At 34.8% G+C, this 22,784-nt stretch overlaps 1 protein-coding gene across 4 annotated transcripts in view; it reads left to right on the forward strand.

Annotated features, from left to right (window-relative positions):
- LOC137655994 (protein jim lovell-like) overlaps positions 1–22,784 on the forward strand; it is an 84,672-nt gene that overhangs the window by 2,819 nt on the left and 59,069 nt on the right. For all 4 annotated transcript variants that reach the window (XM_068390193.1, XM_068390196.1, XM_068390190.1 and 1 more), the window contains exons 2-6: positions 4,719–4,916; positions 5,654–5,794; positions 11,381–11,485; positions 12,223–12,367; positions 19,710–19,822. In XM_068390193.1, the coding sequence (XP_068246294.1) occupies positions 4,752–4,916; positions 5,654–5,794; positions 11,381–11,485; positions 12,223–12,367; positions 19,710–19,822 (669 nt within the window). In that variant the 5' untranslated portion in view covers positions 4,719–4,751. The remainder of the gene's footprint in view (positions 1–4,718; positions 4,917–5,653; positions 5,795–11,380; positions 11,486–12,222; positions 12,368–19,709; positions 19,823–22,784) is intronic.

Below are 22,784 nucleotides of genomic sequence, written 5' to 3' on the forward strand. Positions count from 1 at the left end.
TAGATCAGTTTATTGTTTAAAAGACATGGAATTTGTAAATTCTTTTCCAAAGACTTATTACCTCAGAAAGTAAGGAAAACATTTTCCATATACTCTCAGTTAAAGAGTTGTTGATTTTTTGAAATACCAATCAGGTTTGATTTATACTGATGGGAAGTTGTGTGGAATGTTTATTACCAGAAACAAATTCTAGTTGTTTGTTTATAGGATGCATATTTACTGTACTGCAGTTGTCCTGAGTAATTGTGCATTAGATCCCTGTGTTTAGGTCTTTCATATCGTAACATTCGGTCGATTCATTCTTTATCTGATAATTAAATTTTAGCACAGTATTTTGTCTAGGGAAGAAAATTGGGTTTGCTTGCTTGTTTGAATCACGTCAATCGTTACTGTATTTTATGCCCTTTTGTCCTGTAGATATCATATGGAAAATTAGTTGAAATACAACCATTACTAGTTATAAAAGATTAAGACATTGTAAGACTTACTGTCTATGGGCTGTGTAATTGTTCCAGTAGTTGAATAATGGATGGCTCTCTAATGTTCAAGGAACAATTATTATTACTATTATTACCATAAAAGCTACAACTCTAGTTGGAAAAGCAGGATGCTATAACCCCGAGGGGTCCAACAGGGCGAAATAACCCAGTGAGGAAAGTACATAAGGAAATAAATACACAAGAGAAGTAATGAACAACCAAAATGAAATACCTTAAGAAGAGTTACAACATTAAATAGATCTTTCATATATAAACTATAAAAACTTAAAAGAAATAAGTTTTAAACCATTTTATGTTTTTGCCGCTGTGCTCTTTATTTAAGGATTAAATAGCAGTTTTCTTTTGTGCAAAAGAATACAATGTCAATGTAGCTCAGCTTGAGGTCATAAAAGATGAAACAAAAAAAGGGAAATGTAATCTTTGTCTTGACAGTTTTGTTTTCAACTAAATATTTCCCACATGATTTATTCTGGCAGTATGGGTTACCTATTAGAAAGTCGGGGAGGATGAAACTATGAGGTGGACTTTTTTTTATCTGAGCTGTAATTTCTTTTACATTGGAGGATTGCATATACTGTACATTAATGGTTCACTGCACTATTTCATTGCTCACATTAATTATCTGTTGTAGGCTGTAGATGCAAGCAGCTAAGATTGGTAAATATAAGGGGTACTTTTCCACTGAATACAAATTGGGTTAACATTTATAGCGTATGTCTCTGAAGAATTTATAATTCAGCTATTTGGGTGTTACAATATATTTATTTTGCAACAATGCAGGTGTAGTTACTAGTTTTCTTCCATGGAACAGTAATTGCATAAACTGTTGATCTAATCAGGGTTGCCATTGCTATGGGTGTTCATAGGTTTACAACTTGAAATATGATTTTTTTTTCTGGTTTCAGTTTTCGTGGTTATATTTTTATTTCTAAGGGGGGATCAAACTATTTTATATTCATGTTTCAACATGCTGTTATACTAATGTGCATTTTGTTTCAAGTAAGTTCATTCAAATTGCAGATTGAGTAAGTCAGGGGAGAAGGACCCACAATTTGATTGAAATGTAGTACAGTACATAAATATTAGTGATTGCTTTTCTTTTCTTAATTCAATAATTGGATTTTACTAGTCATACTGGTTAACCTTAGGTTTGTCTTAGTATTCTAAGAGCCTAGTGCTCTCATTTCAGGTAGCTTGCTATAATGAATAGGCCCTAATATAGTCCTCTGTTTTTTCTATGTTTGGGACCCACAGTGTTATGGTAGATTTTATTCTCCTCATTCTTTAAGAGCAATATAACTTCAGTATCCATGTCCCAAGTTAATAATTAAAGTGAGAAGTCATATTCCCTTGCATTAATTTCTCAATATTTAGTTAGTCGTTCAATATGCAATCTATATAGTAAGCAGCTCAGTTAGTCTGATTTTTGCCATTATCCGCCATTTGTTTCTATCATTAATGTGTGTAAGGAATCTTTAGTGTTGAAAGAATTGTTTATGGCAAGAGGAATCTAAGACAAGGATTAAGAGAAAAACTGGGTTGCGCTTGTTGAGTAAATCTAGTGAAATGCAATACAGTACTGTACAACTGTATTTACCCCTCATTACTGTACATGTTTTACCACCTAATTATGAATGACCCATGGTAGGAGTTGGAAGAGAGTTTTGGAATAAGCATCATGGCTAATTTAATGAAAGGATGGTCTTTATTTACAATATGTAAACATCTTTTTACACAGTATACAGAGCAGATTATTTCTATTTTATCTTTAATTTTTTCTTGAGTCACAGAGCCTATAATTATAAATTTTAGATTTCAGTTTCATTTCCCTATTAGGTGATGGTTCTTTAGAATTAGGTATGCAAAGCCATGTTTTAAGAATTTGAAGCCATAATGATTTTTATCCAGTTGACTTGTCCTCATTGAATAACTTTTCTGCCGTGGTTTCCTTAGTTATTCCACCACATCTATCTAAACTTAAGTGTTGGGCTAACCTTTTATCTCTTTAATTATTATTTGTCAGATTCTTTAATTAAGGTTTGCTGATGATCAGTATGCTTTATGTGCTTTTTGCCAAAGAATTTGTTGCTTCATCTTTCCGTGTTTCAGTATTAACACTTATGTGTGTGTATTTCATGAAATACAATCAGTAATAATTGTAATTAGATCAATAAAGATGAAATTATACTTTTGTATAAGTTACCACACATGTTTTGTGATTTAGTTGTGTAAATCTTCATTTTTTTAATTGGTAATAAATCTTTCTGAATATGTTTGACACTATATGAAAGGAACCACAAACTAGAATGTTTGGATGCTGTGCATGAGTAGACTATTGCTTCATTTATGTTTTTGTCAGTAATTTATAATTGAATGTTTTAGAAAAATTGTTGCACTGTAATACTAAATTACCCTTGACTGTGCAGTATAGGTACTATGTAGGCATGGCACTGCTTATGTAGCATTGGTATTTGATTTGATAAATGTTTATTTGTTTGTTTTTGCAGACCTCGATCATGTTAACAGCTTTAGTGTCTTATCAAAGTAGTACAGTATATACATCAAGACTTTTGGTCTTTCACTAAAGCACCATTTACCATGTTTATTAGCAAATGAATACATGTACAGTAGATGGGAATTTTTGCAAGTTTCTACACTTAGTGATGTTTGAGTAGCTTTAATGTACAGTATAACCTGTAAGGTTTTATGTACTATACTGTTTGTCCTTTTGTCAATGTGAAATATACCAGTTAATTTTGTTCACACAAGGTGGGTTTTTGGTATTTAATAAAGCCTTGAACAATTTCTTCCCTTCACTGCTTGATCCTGTTTGACATACAAAGTATTAGATAAGAAAAAATAAATCTTGTTTACCAGACATGGTAATCATTGAAAGATTTGTAAAAATAAGACGCTCATTTGTAGTTTAAATCATGTTTGTGTATTGTTGATACCACTGTTCAGCTTATGGAAGAGTTATTGGATCACTGAGGAAGTGATGCAATACCATTTCACAGGTCTTCTGTGTGTGGATCTACACCAGGGCATTTATCTTTTAGGACTGAATGTACACAACTGTCTTGATTTTGGAGTGAACTCCTTTTCTTTTTCAAGTCTTGAATTCCTATACAGCTTTGGTTCAGGGTGATATGAGGGTGCAGTCATGGGATACTGAAATTAGATTAGATGGGTCAAAGCTTTGTATTGATTGGTACATTTTATCAGTAAATCGTGTGTCACTCTTGTGGGGTTGGGCAAATTTTCCAATAAATACTGTTTGGTGAATGATAAGATAGTGGAGAGATATTTGATGTGAAGGGTTGGAAATCATCTGCGCTGTGTATTTCTGTACGTTCTTCTTTATTCAATAGTTTTCTGTTTTCAATTAAAATGTTTAATTAGAAAAAGATATTGTGGTTACTTATATTATGTTCTCAATATTTTTGTTGCATAATTCAATTTTTTCAATGCTGCTGTTTTGTCCTTAGACTGTTCACTTTAGTCTTTTGACTTGACATGTTTTGTTAATGTACACTAGTATTAGGCATGTATTTTGTGTACCAATATTAGGTGGAGCTTCTTTAAGTTATAATCAACTCTATAGAATAATGTATGTCCCAGTGAAGTTGGTTTTTGGTGCATAAGTAAATTCAAATGGCCAATTTTTATATTAATGTAGTGAATGCTACAGTATTGTGAAATGTTTTACATCTTTACCATTTTTAGAAAGTAGATTGTAGTTGTATATTCTAATGCCTTTTTTTCCCAAGTACATTAGTATGATTTGTTGAAGTGTAGTTTCTCTCTTCCTATACAGTAATAATAGCTATTTGTTCTGTATTCATGTTTTCCATTGTTAGGAACCTAATAATATACTTGACTGCTTTGTGCAAGAAAACAAGGTGGTTAAGGTTCTGGGTTTTATATTTATAACAGTATCAGTTGAATACACAAAAAACACTTCATTAGCATCCCTACTGCATCAGATTTTACACCTGTAACAAGTTTTCCTTATTTTTTAAGGATATAAAAATAGATTATTCAGTATCTAATGAAATGGTTTCATAGTATATTCTGATAGGCTGTGGATGTTATTGTGCTGGGAAATTTCCTATGGACCCAAAATGTCTTATGCAAGTGATAATGTTATACAGTAAAGACGTTTTACTTCAAATTTAAATTCATATTTATATCTAACTTTTCTAATTGTGTTTTCAGATAGTTATGTAGTATAAAAGAGTACAGTACAAGATGTCAGAATACTGCCTGCGTTGGAACAATCACCGGCCTAACTTGGTGACTGTTTTTTCCGAACTGCTCACTTCAGAAGCTCTAGTAGATGTAACGTTAGCAACCGACGGTCACTACATCCAAGCCCATAAATTAGTATTGTCAGCATGTAGTGTTTATTTTAAGGTAAGTTCACTTCCTTTCATGGTTTTATTTTATTTTTTCATTGATATCTGGAGACGATAAGTAGTATACATTACAGTAATACCCTGCCTTATGCCATTAACTGGTTCTAAGAGACCTGATGTAATGCTATTTTTGCCATTAGGTTGGGTTGTCACTTTTATAAAGTGGCTTATATGATCCCTATACACATACTAAACACAAAAAAGTACTTATAACCTGGTATCATGGTATCATTACTGTATATAAAAACCAGATATTTATATTAATAAGCTTCCATGTAACATACAGTACTGGACATTGCAGCACATAATCATTATTTTACAATGTAACAAGAAGGTCACAAAAAATTACTTAATCAGGATTTTATTTTTGTATTAGATACAGTACATAAGGATCAGCAACAAAAAGTTGGAATTGACGTAAAGCGTGGTATTACTTTACTGTATTACTGTATATAGAATAAGAGGTGATATGTTAATCTGAAACCATTACATGTGTAATATATATTGTTACTTTTAATGTTTATAGTAAGATATATTTAGTTGGAGGTTAGTAGACAGTAGAGTTTTAGGGGTCTTGTGTGATTATTCTAATGATAACTTTTTTTAGGATTCTTTTTTATGCTATAAGAATACTGTAGCTTTCATAATGGAATTCCTGTGATTTGAGCAATTAATCAACAGAATTTTGTTTTTGTAAAGATTGAATTTTTATAGCTCAATTATATCCCGTTTCAGGATCTGTTTGGGAAGAACCCGTGTCAACATCCGATAGTCATCTTAAAAGATATTAGAATTGATGATCTTAAAACGGTCATTGATTTTATATATCGGGGCGAAGTAAATGTTTCCCAAGACAGACTTCAGGATGTGCTCAAGGTAAGAATATTTCTCATCTCAGTAGTGTATATGGTGTTTTTTTATTTTAGTAGTATTTCTAGGAACCTCCCCTGATGTTCATATTGCTACTTCCTCAGAAGCTCATTTTATTCATGATTACCCCCTAAATTTATGTATACAAAAACAATCCCATTTTCTTTCTTTTTAACTCCTTTGCTACGATGACATTCAAAGTCAAAACATGCCTGGTGATACAGACTATTACATCCGGATACGTCATTGACAAATTTAAACCAGATGGAGGTTAAAATTACTTGTATAACTCGTATATCCTACAAAAGAGTATAGCACATGGTTGTATATCTTACAGTTCACACGAGGGAAATTTCACAAAGAATCTCCCCCTCTCCCTGATATTAGCCCTTTCTCCTTTCTTTAGCCAACTAATGTAGTCTTTGGGGATTCGAGCCTTTATTTCTGATTATGTAAGAGCTATTTTAGTCTTGTTTTTATGTTGCCATATAGAGTCACACCACTCTCCAGCTAATGGCAACATTCCCTACCTGAGGCATTACTCAATAAAATCATAAAATCACAGTGCTTTGCCATTGTTTGGAGCAATTAATAAACAGATTTCTGAAAAATTATTCTATAGTCATGTCACAATGAATGGAAAAAAATATTTTGGTAGTTTAGAGTGAAATACAATAGAAAATAAAGCAAACTTTTGAAAAATTTATTCTGTAATCAGTAATAAAACAAATGAACATGGAAATGTAGGCTATTATAGAGTAAAGTAAGTATGTATATCTGATGGTGACAAATCTTGTATATAGCTTGACGGCAGATCCTGTGCTTAATGAAGGGGTTAAGAGATACTTCCCCACAGTAAAGTAATGAGACAATCTAGGGGTTAATGGTAACTGGCATACTAAGAGCTTCCCATTCTTCAGTTTCTCTGTATTAGTTGGTATGTCAAAACGTCCCCCTTCCATATTGGGATAAGTGTTTATTGCATTTCAAGTTAGCTTACCTGCTTGATTGGTTAACATTTCGGTACAGGGAATATACTGGATTTTCAATTACCTTTGTGAGGATTAAGATATCTCACTGTTCCTCACAGGAAATATATGTCAGTGTTTATGGATCTGTAGAGTATATTCCTTGCTGCAATAAAGCTTCTACATTGTGAACAGAACAACTGCCATCCTTTGCTCTTAACGGCTGAGGACTAATTTTCAGTTAAAGAGGAATCGAAGAGAAAATAGTTTTAGTGGACTTCATAATGATATTACATGCCAATACTGTACTCTCTTACCAGCCAAGTTAGTGATGAACCTGTCTTTGAGTTTTAACTTCCTTTGATATGCTCAAATGACAGCAAGCATTCTCTTGTGGGTGGTAAGTCTGACCGGCTTGCCCTGTTGCTTACAATAACCTAACTAACATAGTCGGTCCTTCTGTCGCTGCATGTTATAGAGTTGGGTTTCTCTCATATGAGTCTTTAATTCTGGTATTATTTTATTCCTTTTGCAGCATAACCTTTATGTTTCTGCATACCTATTGCTCTATACGATGTGTAACTTGTGAGGCATAAAACTAAGTTTGGTAACTTGATCCTTATATGCCTCTTCTCGCTAAAGTAACAGCTCTTAGACAACATAGTTTTCATTTAGGAAATGACATTTAATATTGTAGATGCTCATAAATTTTGTTATTGGTGATGTATCTGCCTACAAGCTTGGCCACTAGTTCATCACTGGTTTACTTTAGTGTGATAATTTCAAACACTCATGTAGTTATTACCCTTACAACTCTGGCTGTAAAAAAGACTATTATTATATTGGATTCTTTGATTTAGTTAAGAAGTATAGTTTATAAATAATTATAAATTACGTCCATTGATATCCTTGGTGAGGTGTCGTTACTTCGGCATCTCTATCCCATGGAAGGTGCCTTTACGTAGGCATCTTTATCCTAAGGCAGGTGGCATTACATATGCTAATCCTTCTGGCCATGAGACACAATATGCACAATACTAACATGCCATTTGTAGAGTGGAGGGAATCTTAAGATAAACTTGTGTATTACTTTTTTAAGGTAGATTCTGATGTGGCTTTATCATCAAGGTATTCAGAAACAGCTTTTTTTAAACAGTACAGCATATACCTCTCAATTCTTCAATTTTATGGTGAATGTGAGTTTTTAAATGGTTATCTCTTTCAATAAGAATGGGTACTTGGTTTAAAGATTTATTAAACTGTTCAGTTGTAAATTTTAGTTTAGTTTCTAAGCCTTAAGACATTGTGACTAATATAAGTTTAATCAGTTACCTAACCTTGTTATAGAATATGCTGTTTTAAATCCATCTTTACAGTGATAAATGAAAATGAATGCATAGTTTGCAAGCTCATTCTCTCATGGCTCTTTGTTGGTAAGAATACAGTATAGGAAGTATTATTGAAATACTTAGCTTGGCAGTTAATTCCAGTGTTTCAGAATGCTTTCTTTAAACAGAGAAGGCTAGGCTTGTTTAAGAGGAAATGTTAATAGTACAGTACTACCTCTCCATATTTTGTCTTTGCTTCCTACTTTCTCTTCATATTTTGTCTTTGCTTCCTACTTTCTCTCCATATTTTGTCTTTGCTTCCTACTTTCTCTCCATATTTTGTCTTTGCTTCCTACTTTCTCTCCATATTTTGTCTTTGCTTCCTACTTTCTCTCCATATTTTGTCTTTGCTTCCTACTTTCTCTCCATATTTTGTCTTTGCTTCCTACTTTCTCTCCATATTTTGTCTTTGCTACAACCTAACTACTGTTATCTATTTTTTTTATATTGGAAATTTGACATTAAATTCATTTTGAGTAGCTCAGAAGTCAACATATTTCTAGATTCAGAGTAATATTTCGGGGCTAACTATCCAGTTACTCCGCTAACCTAAATGCTCAAATGGTTAATAAAGTGGTCATCTACATAATTCAGTAATGGTTCTGGTGCTGACAATTTATCTCAGTTCCAAGATCATCTTGCAGGCCTCAAATTCTTTATTTACATGTGCTTTTCCGTAACATAAATATCACACGTGCATTTCTAGTTACTCTTTTAGACAGTTCAGAATTTGTAAGACTGAAGCCTGAATGGTGGGTAGCTTGGGTCCTTATTTCTCTCCTTTCGTTAAAGTATCACTAAACCGTTGCTTATCTCTTTTTGCCAAAATATTAAGCTGGATATTTTATTCCTCCTCTTATAAAGTAAGCTCTCCCTACATATATTAGAGTTTTATGGTTAGTTTGACAACTCATATGATCCCTCGGACTAATGGTTCTTTCTTTGTTTAAAGATTTACTAAATCCGTTTTATTGTATCTTGTTTGAATGTTTGACGGTTAATCCATTTCATTCGTTTCTCTTATAAGGTAAATGTAGGGTTTAGTACCTCACTTGTTTGAACAAACCTCTCTCTCATGCACATCAGTTTCTGTATGTAGTGGGTAGGCATTTGGAAAACAATGTAATAACATTTTTAAGGTAGATTTTTAAAAGATTTTAAATTGGTCTTTAACATGTAACATTTATTAAAGCCGAATAAACTACTAGGTACATAACTAATTGTGGCCAAGTTATAAAATTACCCTAAATGCAGGCTAAGACTAGTATTTCATTTTTACGTTTAGGACGTGAGCCTTTTACCATACTAGACAGATTATTGCCATACTAATTCCGAATTTAGATATGTTTACTGTGTTGTTACTCATCAACAAGGAACTTACAAATTATTTCAACAGAGATCATGATGATTTTTAATAATTTTGGCATATGTATTATTAAAAAAGATAGATGATTTTAACCTATTGCCTTTAGTAGCCAGATACCTAAAATAGGTTAGGTCCAGGTAATTAATTTTGGATATGAGGTATCCTTTGATACAGTACATACAAAGTAAGTCCACAAACCAATGGGGGCAGGCAGACCTTAAAGGTGTCTCCAGACGTGTGTCATCAATAGACCACATAATTATGAAATAAAAAGAGTACGAGGTCATCCTCCCAGTTCCAGATAGAGAAAGTGATGCTTATTTAAAGTGGTGTATCAGCCGATTGGTTTTGTGATAAAGGTAATGAATAGGTATTTGACTCAATGGTGAAAATTCTTGGAGGTGCAATTGTTCCACTGTTTCAGTCAAATTATATATAAAGAGGTAGTATAATTGATAAAGTATTTCTTCACAAGGCTGCCCAAACAAGTCCATGCACTGTGAAATCTGAGTAGATAAATTCTTGTACTCTCAAGTGGTTGAGCATTTTATTGGTCTTTATACCTAGAAGTTTGGAAAAGGTAGGGTTACCCATACATATTCATGCTGGTCCCTTCACTGGGGATTCTCAGCGTGTTTACAACTTCATCCAACTTGGAAAACACCATATTTACAGCAGATTATTAATGGAAGTTAAAACAACGTTGGCGCTCATCACTACCCTGTTGGAATTTAAGATGCTTTTGACAAAACAATAATAGGGGTGTTTTGTCATGTAGTTCTAATTCCCTTAGTTCCATTTTGTCTACTTATAAAAATCAAGACTTTTACACATTGCCCTCTTTTTACCAGAGTCTTGAAGGCTTTCTGTGAACCGCAATGTCTTTTAATTGACCTTTCTGGACACCAGGAAAATGATCTGCAGAACTGGACCATCTGCGGTTAAGAGTCTGGGAAAGTTGTCGCAAATAAATCTGGAATTTTGTGTGAATTATCTCAAAAGCTATTTTTTCCAATGATATTGGGAGTATCAGAAAAGAAATCTGTAATTTCAATTTGTTCAAAATATTTAGATGGCCACTGCAGCAGCCACAATAGAACCTAGAGGGTAATAATCTCAATAAAAAAAAGTCAGGATTTCTCAAGATAATGTCCATCTACCACCAATCAGGTACGTTATTGGACTGCCTAAAATTCTTTCCAAAAAAAACTATCTGCATAATATTATCTCAAAACATAATCTACAAGGTTTATATAAAATTTGGATCCAGTGTTGGTGGGTTCCTGAGGCTAAACCTTCAACAAGAAATGTCGCTGCCTTTTGGACAGTGGATGAATTGACCTAATCTCACATAGTCAATAAGGGTCACTACCTGCAATGTTCATAGTTTGTTCAAAATATACTGAATGTCTTTTACTGATCAAGGACTACTAATTTCATATGAAATACGTACTTACAACTATTACAAATTAGGGGAAATGAAAAAAGAAAATTGTAAGTCTTGGTCTTGAAACAATTTATCTCTAAATAAAGGCAAAAGAGACAATCAACTTAGCTCCCAAAGCCTACCTTTAAAGAGTGTGCTTGTAGGTTATGCATTTAACCATTAAATTTATTAGAGAAAGTTTCCCAAAGATTCAAAATTGAACCTAATACATATTTAAATCTACATACCAATCCTGAAAAGTAGACTTGGTTACTGGAACTCCTCATGTATATTGTTTGATTTGTTTATTGAAAAAATGTACATACCATTAGATAATTACTATTGAAATTCTAAAAAGATTATGAATAAACTTTGATATGCAGTACAGTATTTAAAAAAGAATGAATGTCCTTGTATCTCATTGTTTCCTTGCTTTATCCATAGACTGCAGAATCACTTAGAATTAAAGGTTTAGCGGAGAATCCTCGTAACTATGACGAAATTCCATGTCCAAGTACGCGCTTCCCAACGTCCGCCCATGGGCCACAGGTTAGTTGATTAATTTCTGAATTCATAATTGATTTTACCTTAGGGGTGAGCTATAGTGGTTTCTAATTCATGCATCTCATATTGGTTATGTCTATTATTATTATTGTTATTATTATTATTATTTTTTTTTTTTTTTTACCTACTAGTAACGTTCCTCCCAGCCTGACAAGGGACTCAACCGAGTTCAGCTGTGGCACCCTAGCAGTACCAGCCGAACTCGGTTGAATCCCTTGTCAGGCTGGGAGGAACGTAGAGAGGAGAGGTCCGGTTTTTTTGTTATCATTTATTTGATGCCGGCTACCCCCCAAAATTGGGGGAAGTGCCTTGGTATATGTATGTATGTAGTAATGTAAACTTCAAAAGATTCAATAGACTTGTATTTGACATTCACTTTTAATTTTATTGGGAGACCTCTTTTAATTGTTAGAGTGTTTTCTCATCTAGAAGCTCCAGTTAATTGCATGAAAGCTATAAAAAGTAGGCTTACATGGTAAGAGATATTCTGGGAAGGTGCATTTATTTTATTAGTGATAAATCATCGTATTTTGTTTCTGTTTTTCCACCAGCATTGGAGTTACCTCCTTGAATTTGGTAACTAAATGTAAATTTTTCTGTGTAGTTGATTTTTCATATCTGTTCTCTTATGTAAAGTTTGCAAGTCTGAAGACTTGGATGTTTAAAGAAGCATTTAACATATTGGATGTGTTGTGTAAACTATGATCTGTATTGTATTTCAGGTAGCAAGACAAAGATCATCCTTAACAGATTCCCGAGAGCAGTCGCTTAGTTTAGAAGGTGAAGAGGATGGTGAACCAGGTACACCCCCTTCTTCAAAACGTAGAAAGATAACTTCTTCCCATGACAGTTCGGAAAGTCAACATGGTAAGAATAATCAAGTATTTTTTACACTCGAGTAATCCATTGTTTTAAGGGAGGTAGCAATTGATATTGTCTTATGAAAAAACTGTGACAGGTCAAGAACGAAGGGATGGAAGGTAGGCACTTTGTATGTAGCTTATATGATAGGAAAAACAAATGTTTCATGTTGTTCAAGTGTCCATTTTCATGACAAAAAAGTCCAAATCACAAGTTAGGTGATAGGTCAAGTGGAGAGTCCATATTTTGCACAGTTGTGTTAGAGCAAGAATAGCATTTTAGGAATGAATATGTAAGGAACTGGGTGTCTTAGGTGTTTTTAGAGGTTGGAGTAATTACCTTAACCACCATGAGAGTAAATTAAAAAGGTTGCACAGTTACTCAATATGTATAACTTATGTCCAGCGTTTGGTGAATAATGATGAGAGGAGGCAGTAAACCTTAGAAATTATTTTGATATCAGGTGATTCTTTATTTTTTAGCTATTTGAATATTTTACTAGTACTTGGCATCTTCTCTTTAGCTTGGGTTTTAGTGCTGTGATGAATTTTTCAATTGCTAGTTAAGATTGTTCAGACGTATAAGAGGTGACTTGCAATTGTGGGCTCACACGTGATGGAAGCTGCCATTTCTAATTCTTTTGAAGATGATATCTTTATTTGAAACAGAAGTTGCCAGTAATGTATTTTCTTTACAAATCATGGTGTACAGTATTTTGAAATATATAGACCTAGATTCAACCAACTTACTTGTTCAGCATTTGATGCCTCGTGTATATTTAATCTTTCTCTGTATGATTAGCCCATCTTACAAATTTTACCCCAAAACTAAATATTATGTAAAGTGCATCCTCTGAACAATTGTCAATGGAAACCCTAGAAAGGATTTTTTGTAAATTGTGCATGTTATATGTCAAAAAGGTAGAATGATCAACAAACATGCAGTCAAGATGTAAAATTAAGTAGTTCTGAGACTAATTCTCTCATCAAAAAAAGGACCAATGATTAACCCAGTTTGGTTTTATGCCTTTTATAAGTTTTATAATCTTTCTGCAACCCTCTCAGATCATTTAGGTGATGCTCCCCTCAGTAGTAGATTTTTAAATTTTGGTAGCATTGTGAAACAATTAAGTTTTATTTTTCTGGGGGAAGAGTTGTAATTTTCATTGGTATGGTTTGAAAAAAAAAAAAAGAAATTAAAGTTAGAGAACAAGAAAAGTTCTCTTCCAAATGAATGACTGTTAAGGAAATTAGTGATATTGGGCTTTATACAGCAAACATAAATGAATGTTACCCATTCACATGCTTCCAATTATATTTCTTATCTGAAAGTTGTCCAGAAGGTTGTGATGACTTAGATTTTTTTTGGAAATTGTTTTTAATGGGTCAAACTAAAGTTCATGGTAATCTATAATGGTTGAAATAATGAAAAATAGTGCAATATATTATGTCCTCTGTTGGTGAATTATATTCTGCTGCAACTTTACTATTCCAATGATCATATACACAATATCTTTACAGTAAGAGTGGGAAAATGTTGAATTTGATTCCTTCATGACTGGGAAATTAAAACATTCTTGAGTAGAGAGGTCCTGATTTCATGGTCAATCACTCTAGCTTGCTTAACTTCATTTCTGAAACCTGCTCTTCTATTTAAAAGGTGACCTGCTAGACCCATATACTATTCCTAATGAGAGATAGCTCTCTCTTGGCAGAGTAGGATATCTACATGGCTGGAATAGCAAATTGAGTGGTGGTAAAATACTGAGTACCAGCCATGTTGTTCGTAGAAAATTCAGGAGCAACCAAAAGGCCATTCCACAATCAATTTCCAATATGTGTGATTACCTAACAGAAAATATAATTCACTGACATACTTCAAACACAAAAGCTAAAGGGAATGCCCTTTCATGATTAGGTTGTGTAGAGATGACTCCCAAAGAGGCTCTTAAAGACAGAGATGAGAGTTCGGATGGCTAAGACAAGCGCCAATTGAAGGGCTAGATTGTTGTGCAGGGAAATTCTTTATCAAAGTCTTTTTAGGTCCTCAGAGACTTTCTTCAGTAAACCAGCTTTAATTGCCCCTCAATAGCGATTTATTCCAGGCTGATGGCATAGGTAGATTTCACCAGTTACAACCGTACTCCTTACGAGTTACGAGTCTTCCTTGCCTACACATACACTGAATAGTCTTCCATATACCATACGCATTCTCCTCTTTTCTCAAATCTGACAATACTAAGCCTATTACAGCTTAAACACACTTGAATTGGTCGCTACTGTAGCTGTTTAGTGGTTATTTGCCCATGTGATAGGGTAGAAGAAACTTTATTAATAGTAAGGACCTCTTCTATTAGAGACACTGAAATCAAAGCAATGTCCTACTTTTTCAGCTACTGTACAATTGCAGCTTGGCTTGTACAGACAATGGTAACTGCAATGAGCATTGTATAGACACTACATAAACTGAAGAATCCACTTCAATGTGTAGAGGTTGATGATCGAGTGTAGGCAAAATTATGCAAGGGGTATAGCAGCAACCTGTGAGGCCTTGGTTTGTAAGCTCCTTCCTTTAACATGCTGGGTACATGGGTCATTGTGAACTTGTGGAAGTGTGGTTGCTTTATGCTTTGGGTGCATCTTGCAAGTTGTCAGGGTACTTGGATGATCCCCATAAGTGGTTAAGTCCAGATACCAATCTTGGTGTGGAAGCAATAATTTTTATCTTAGTGCTTTTGCTGCCCTTTTTTTCTGTGCTAACATATGCCTGATCATAACTAAAGGGCAGGGAAGCCTGATCAAACTGATTGAAGGGAAGGCAGGAACTTTAAGGTTATTTGTACCATAAATCATGGCATCCATCTTCAGTACTACTGTATCTGGTTGTTTTAGGAAATATACTTGAAGTTTATTGTTTACATTTGTCGCAAAATTTTCTACCAGAAGCATTGACCACAATTGCAAAAGAACTTCCAAACTAATGGGACTAGCTGCCTCTCCAAAGCCAGGGCTGACTTTCCTCTTCAGAGACTATCCATTAAGAAAGAGCTTACTTCTCTCTTCAGATATTGTCCAATTTTGCCTTCTTGTCTTAAATTTTTGGACAATCTTTACTCATATACTGTCATGGCTTGTGCCCATAAGAAGAGTCTCCACTGCTAGATTACAGAGATATGGACTTTTCTCATCCTTGGTTCCTGTTGTTGACCGCTATAATTCGGTTAATCCCAGCCCTGACAATGTTGCCTTTTACAGAGTGGCAAATGTTCCAGGAAGTTGATGTTTTGTGTTTGCCTCCAACCAGGTTCCTGTTACTTACTGACTTTGATAAGCCTACCAGCCACCCTGGGAAGGTAAGACTTCTGGAGGTAACAAAACTATAGAGACACCTGACTTCAATAGCTTTGTTCTTTTCACTGCTCACCATTGGAAATTCTTCTTTCAAGGTCACAGTAAAGTAAGAATTTGGATAATCACAACCAGCTAACATGTCCAGAGTTGCAATTGTAAGATCCTCATACTGAAAAGTCTCAGTAGGGACCAGTTTTTCCATAGAAATTTGGTGATGAAACAGGAATAACCACAGTTTGAGTGGAGGACTGTGCTGATGGTCAATCTTTTAAATCGACACCATTATCCTTGAGGATCTAACTGCTTAGGGCTATTACTTCTGTTATGACTAAGACTAATCAGTTGTCCAGTTACTCCACAGCTAAGAAGAGCTTGAAGAACCATAGGAGCTCCTAACTAAGGTTCCCTCATGCTTGCCACTACTAGAGATCTAATGCAGCCTCTTCCAAGGTTGTAGCAAGCATCAGGGAGAACCATAGATAACAAAAATGTCCAAGGCTACAATTGCAAGGTCCTCGTACTGAAATTTGTTTTGATACGAATACAAACCCTCGTCCTTTTAAGTAGGAATACTTTAGGTTCCTCTTATCCCTCTGGTAGAAAAAACACGCTTCCTGTGTGGTGGAGTAGCTGGGTTTGACTCCATTTTAATTCTAGTCGTGGCATTAACCGGATTGCCACTTCCCACGACCCGAGCATCCCAATCCTTGTGCGCCTTGGTGACGGAGGCTCACTCGTGGGCAATAGAGAACGAAGAAAGTTTTGACAGGGAAGTGGAATATCATAGAATAAAAACTCAGCTGCAGAGGCCAAGTAGTTTGATCATTAGTCCCATCATCCTCAAGTGATGAGGACTCGTTTGACTTCGTGGGTTTCCCCGACCTTAGACCTGTTCACGATTGGCCTAAGCCACAAGCTGTCGATCTACTGCTCACCAGTTCCTGACCTGATGGCATTCCTCAGCACCCCTAGGACATGATAGATGTGCATACTTCCCCCCCTTCTTCCTGATCATATGGATGCTCAACAGTCTTAGCCATCCTCCCAACCTACGGTTAACCTTGGTGGTGTCACATAGAATGGTACCCAGACTTAGTTGTTCTTCTCAGGGGCGACCCTCAAGAATTATCACAGAGTCCAGATCTACTATGCCAATCTCACCTAATGAAAAGTTATCACAATCTACTCCCATCCCTCTCTTGTTATGGAGGGGTATCATAATCTACTTCCATCCCTCTCTTGTTATGGAGGGGTATCACAATCTACTCCCATCCCTCTCTTTTCATGGATGGAGACTATCCAGTTCCTCCTTGGAAAGAAGAGATTTTCAAGACGAACCGCAAGAGAGATGTCAGACTATGTACGGAAATCCTCCAAAGCAGTCTGTCAACCCAAGTGGGCAGTCTTCTGTGCGTGGTCCATGTTTGACATTGCAGGCATCCTGGTGTTTCTTTGGAGGAACTAAAGATTGTCAGTGCCAGTGATTAGGGATTATCTGGCAGCCCATGGCAAGGTCTTCTGACTGAAGGGTCTCAACTTGAGAGCCTCCAGAGATATCTCTATGATCATGAGGAGTTTTGAACAGTCTTGTAATTCCAGGCAGGTACGACTCCCGAAATGGGACGTCAGGAAGGTACTTTTGTTTCTGTAATGCTTTGCGGGAAGCATCTGACAAGAACCTAACCCTCGAGGTTGTTTTATCCTAGTGTTGGTACAGTATCGGCTAAGAGTTGGTGAGCTCCATGGGATCTCCTACCTGATCTCACACTCTGTAGAGTGGAAGGAAGGATATGACTTTTAAGTTTGTTCAGGAATTTGTGGCCAAAACACAAGACCCTATAGTGAGGGATGTTTGATTTTACTCTGAATCTTCTCCCTCAGTTTTGTTTGGTTTCCCATAGGAACTCCTGTGTCTCGTCAGGACCATTTAGATATACCTGTACCTAAAACAAAACAGCCCACTGCCAACCAGCTGTGCAAAGCTTGTTTGTAGGTATGGGCCCGTAAAAGAAGAAAATTAGTCTAAATACCATCTCATTTTGGTTATGAGAAACCATCAGGTGAGCATGCAAAAGTATTAATAGCTGACAAGATACATGGCGTGGGAGTGACCTTAGCCTTCAAGAAGAATGGATCTGTAGGGAGTTGTTGTGGGCACGGGTGTGGAAGAGACAATCTACCTTCACTATTACCTTCGGGTGGTTACCCGCAAGACACTGGACACCACTTTAGCCCTAATCATCGCCGCCCAACAAGTAATCTTTTGCAGATCATTTCTAAACCCAATTCCTTGCCGTGTATTATAGAATGTGTGTTTCTCCACATCTCTTCTCTTTTTCTCCTCCTACTGTTCTACGAGCATGTGTCCTCCACTTAGAGATGACAAATCAACCAGGTGAGTTCCAGGAGGAGTGGCACATTCAGATCGTTAATGACGGTTACCCAAATCCACAGTTATATTTACCATACATAGTAGTTATTACCATTGAAATTATTAATAATTTCAATGGTAAGAATGAGCCTTGTTAACTATAATACATTTGTAAGATAGATGTTAGACTTTTTGGAGGGTTAGTGTATGTCAACGTAACTTAAGTTTTACATGCTAACCAGTTTTGGCTGCTTACATTTTCACAGAACCAAATAGATTTTATTGCTTGAAGATGAGTAAATTATAATCGGGGTAAGGGATAAAGTTCCCCGAAAGTCAGTGGTTTTGTACTGAAAAAAAAAATTTCTGTTCAGTTCCAATCCTGTGTTCTTTGTTGTGACGCTAATCATTTTCATGTTTGTAAACATTCCACTTGTTTATCAGTCACAGTATATTTATCATTGAATATTTGTCAGCCGTAAGAAGCTCAAAATTCAACTTCTTTCCTTGACTCCAGTATACACTCAAGATTCACTTACTGCCTCAAGTATATCTCTTGATTTTAAGTGAGGTTTAAATCTTTGGAATTAACACAAAACTATGTTATCTGAAATTTAATCACTGATATTTTTTCAGGAAATTTTTGTGTTCAATAGGGGTAAAATTAAACATTAAAATCACACTGTCTAGCTTGGTTTTGTTAGGCAATCAAGTAATTTCCTTAGATTAAGTTTGCTCAAAGGGCTAATTCTTTATTAAGGCAAAAATTGGGACAAGGTAAAGTTTAAATTTGACACTGCAAAGGCAAATTGAAAGCTGTACCTCAGTTACTGGACTGACATTGTAACAGTAAGTTAAACTTTACATTAACATACTCACTTGGCTATTATCTGATAAGAGATTTGTGTTTACCTTAAGGGTGGAAATGATAAGACTCAGGTACTGTACTTAACATCATGATTTGGGTACTAGTTTTTGTCAGTTTGTAGGGGTTATTGCTGTAGAAAATGAAGCAGGAAATCACTGGTACAAATATCATAAATGCATTAATACTAAACTACACTATAATAAAAAAAAAATGATTTCTTTTAACAATTAATTGTTGGAATTAAATACTTGAATTCATCTTTGGTGTGTTTGTTATAAGATGAAGTATGTAAGCACCATTTCTTCTGATACAGCTAACATATGTGGTTAGTTACGCATACACTCTTAACTATTTTCAATTTGTTAATTAAAAACTAAAACATAGTCTTATGTGTTATCTCTTTTTGTATTACCTTTCCCGACATCATTGCAAGTTACACCCATGCAATTAAGAATTGCAGTTGTAGTGGTCTTCAAGTTAGTCTCTACATAGAAGTCATAAACCAATGCGATGAGAAAACCAAAGAATGAGAAACTTAGGTCATGTATCTTGAAAGGAAAGAAATTTTTTTTTTTTTTTTTTTTTTTTTTTTTTTTTTTTTTTTTTTGGTAAACATCAAGTAAACAGAGCTTCAGGAGAAGCAATATGAACATCAGGAGTGGTTCATAGAAGTAAAAAAAAATTATCATTAGACTTTGGCTTTTAGCCGTGATATAGTAAATTTAATTTTTTTTTTTTTTTTTTCAATTTTATTTGCAGATGAACAGGAAAAAGACGATACAAATTGTGTCTTGGATGTCAAAAATGAACCCATAGAAGACCGTGAAAACGATAAATCACATTCAGGGGATACAGAACAAGAGTCTAATGTGGTAAGCATCTAGATTATTACACACTTTTTTTTGTCTTTATTATTAATACTTTTTTTCATGATTCTTTTAGCTGAAGATGTGTGAAATTTTTGCTTTGTCAGTAGAATATTCTAATTGTGGAACACTTGAAATTTTGTGGTCTGGTATGTTATTTAGAAAAAAAAAGATTAAATTCAGATAGGGGTATATATATTTAGTTTAGGGTAAGAAAAAGGAATTAGAAGTATTCATTTTATTAAAGCATTGAATTCCATCAACATAAGTACGTGAAGAAGTTGTACATGTTAATGTATAGATTTTTCCTCATCCATCATAATGGCCCACTTTTAATGCTAATATGAATAAAAACAGTGTTAGCTGGAGCGAGGAAGCTAATTAACCTTGAATTTTTTAAAAGAACTATATTACTGTACTTTACTTTATTTAAATGAGACAGTAAATAATATTTCTGGATTTTTGAAGTTCCCTGAAGGATTTGTTGTAATATAACAGATGAATGTAGAAAAAAGGTGTAAGTACAGTATAGTAATTTGAATAGCTAGATGGGAAGAGGCCAGTGGGACTTATTAAAAGTAAAAGATCATGTATTGAAGTTTAAATCTATGGTACACAGCGGATTGTTTAGTACCAATGAAGATATGTAAGGTAGTATCTCTATGCACTGAATATGTAGTTGATAAGTAGGTACTGTACTCTGTACACACAAACCAAATGATAGTAAGATATAAATGTTGAAATGCATAAAGCCGGATTCACACGATACAAATATTACCACAATTGCTGGCATCTCTTGTAGATTCAGTCAGGCTGTTCATATGTTCCTAGTTTTTCCACTATTGATGGCCTGTGGTTGCTGCCACTTTTCTGTTGTATGCTGGATTGAGTTTATTCATAAATAATTCATAGAATTTTTATTGCATGATAATGTATTTAGTGGACAAATCCAATTAGATATATTTTAGTATTCAAATCCTCACAAAGAACAATCTTCATTTGAATTTAAGAAAAAACATTATTACTGAAAACTTGCGGATTTTTTGCCACAGTTCAAATATGATAGACTTGGAAAATGCATTTTAAAATTGATCAGGTTTCATGTTAAAATTGTCAGTTAGGTCAAATAAATTGCAACTTCTATATCTAGCTTTTGTCTATTTTAACTTTTGAGGGTCCTGGGTACCCTAGAAATTGTCTAGTGTTAATCACACACTAGCTGCTCATGTGAAAGAGGTAGATATGGTGGAGTGGAAGCAGATGTACGTCAGAGAGTGAATGAATGATGCAAAGTGTTGGGGGCAGTTAAGGGAGTAGTAAATAATAGAGGGTTGGGCATGAATATAAAGAGAGTTCTGTATGAGAAAGTGATTGTACCAACTGTGATATATGGATCGGAATTGTGGGGAATGAAAGTGATGGAGAGACAGAAATTGAATGTGTTTGAGATGGAGTGTCTAAGGATTATGGCTGGTGTATCTCGAGTAGATAGGGTTATGAACGAATTAGTGAGGGTGAGAACGGGTGTAAGAAATGAGTTAGCAGCTAGAGTGCATATGAATGTGTTGAGGTGGTTTGGGAGAAGTACAAGAGGGAGGCCAAGGTTTGGGTGGATGGATGGATGGAGTGAAGAAAGCTCTGGGTGATAGGAGGATAGATGTGAGAGAGGCAAGAGAGCGTGCTAGAAATAGGAATGAATGGAGAATGATTGACGCAGTTCCGGTAGGCCCTGCTGCTTCCTCCGGTGCCTTAGATGACCGTGGAGGTAGCAGCAGTAGGGAATTCAGCATTATGAAGCTTCATTTGTTGTGGATAACGGGGAAGGGTGGGCTGTGGCACCCTAGCAGTACCAGCCAAACTCAGTTGAGTCCCTTGTCAGACTGGGAGGAACGTAGAGAGGAGAGGTCCCCTTTTTTTGTTTCGTTTGTTTGATGTCAGCTACCTCCCAAAATTGGGGGAAGTTCCTTGGTATATGTATGTATGTATGATATGGTAGTACAGTACAGTAATCAATCCAATTAATTTGAGGTTTGTTAGGATTTATTTTCAATTCTTTTTCATGAAATCTAGTAAGGAAGGTAGCGGGTAAATTTATTGTACCAATTATTTAAGTGGCACTGATAATTCCATGAAATAAGAAAATATTTACTTTATAAATATTCTTACTTCATTGTTAGTAACAGGTGTAATAATATTTTGAGATATCCTTTAAAGTACTATAGTTTCAGGTGCTTATAGGTACTATATACTTTTTGCTATTTTTTTTATTTTTTTTTTTTATATGAATTATATTACAGTGCTTTTATAGATGAAAGAAATATGAGTGAGCCAGAGTATGATAGGGTTCTCTTAAGGTCAGTAATTATAGAATAGAATTCCTAAGTTTGGCAATGATAAAAATCATTCTTGGAATATGTTATCCAAGAATTATTTATTTCGATATCACAAACAATGGAAAATTTTGTATTGTTGATTTGGCTGATGGCTCATGATTGTTTTTATTTGTATGCCTTAAGCAAACATACGTTGATACAGATCCCTTCGAGAAATGTGATTCTGTAGCTGGCAACAGTTATGTCATAGCTTTTATATTGATATTCATTTATGGCTGTAGGTTTGATATACCGTAGTGTGTTGTAGTTATATTTGTGCAGGTTAGGGTACTGTTAGGACATTTCAGAATCTTTCATCCTCTTTAAGATATCAGTACATGCATAGAAGGTATTTTGTTATTATAGACTAACTTTAAATATGGCCCAATATATTTCTAATTTAAACCTTTTGATTCCTTAAGATGTATTCTATATCCAGCAATTTTTACTCAGTAATTTCCTGTGATTTTTTCTTTTACTATATACATGTACTGGATATTTTTTTATTGAATATGTAAAACTATATATCATTGTGAAAGGAAATATCCCTGGGTCAGGGTGGGATTGCAATATCCTCTAAGTTGTAAATATGAGAC

Source organism: Palaemon carinicauda, chromosome 1 (assembly GCF_036898095.1).
Source record: "Palaemon carinicauda isolate YSFRI2023 chromosome 1, ASM3689809v2, whole genome shotgun sequence".
NCBI lineage: Eukaryota > Metazoa > Arthropoda > Malacostraca > Decapoda > Palaemonidae > Palaemon > Palaemon carinicauda.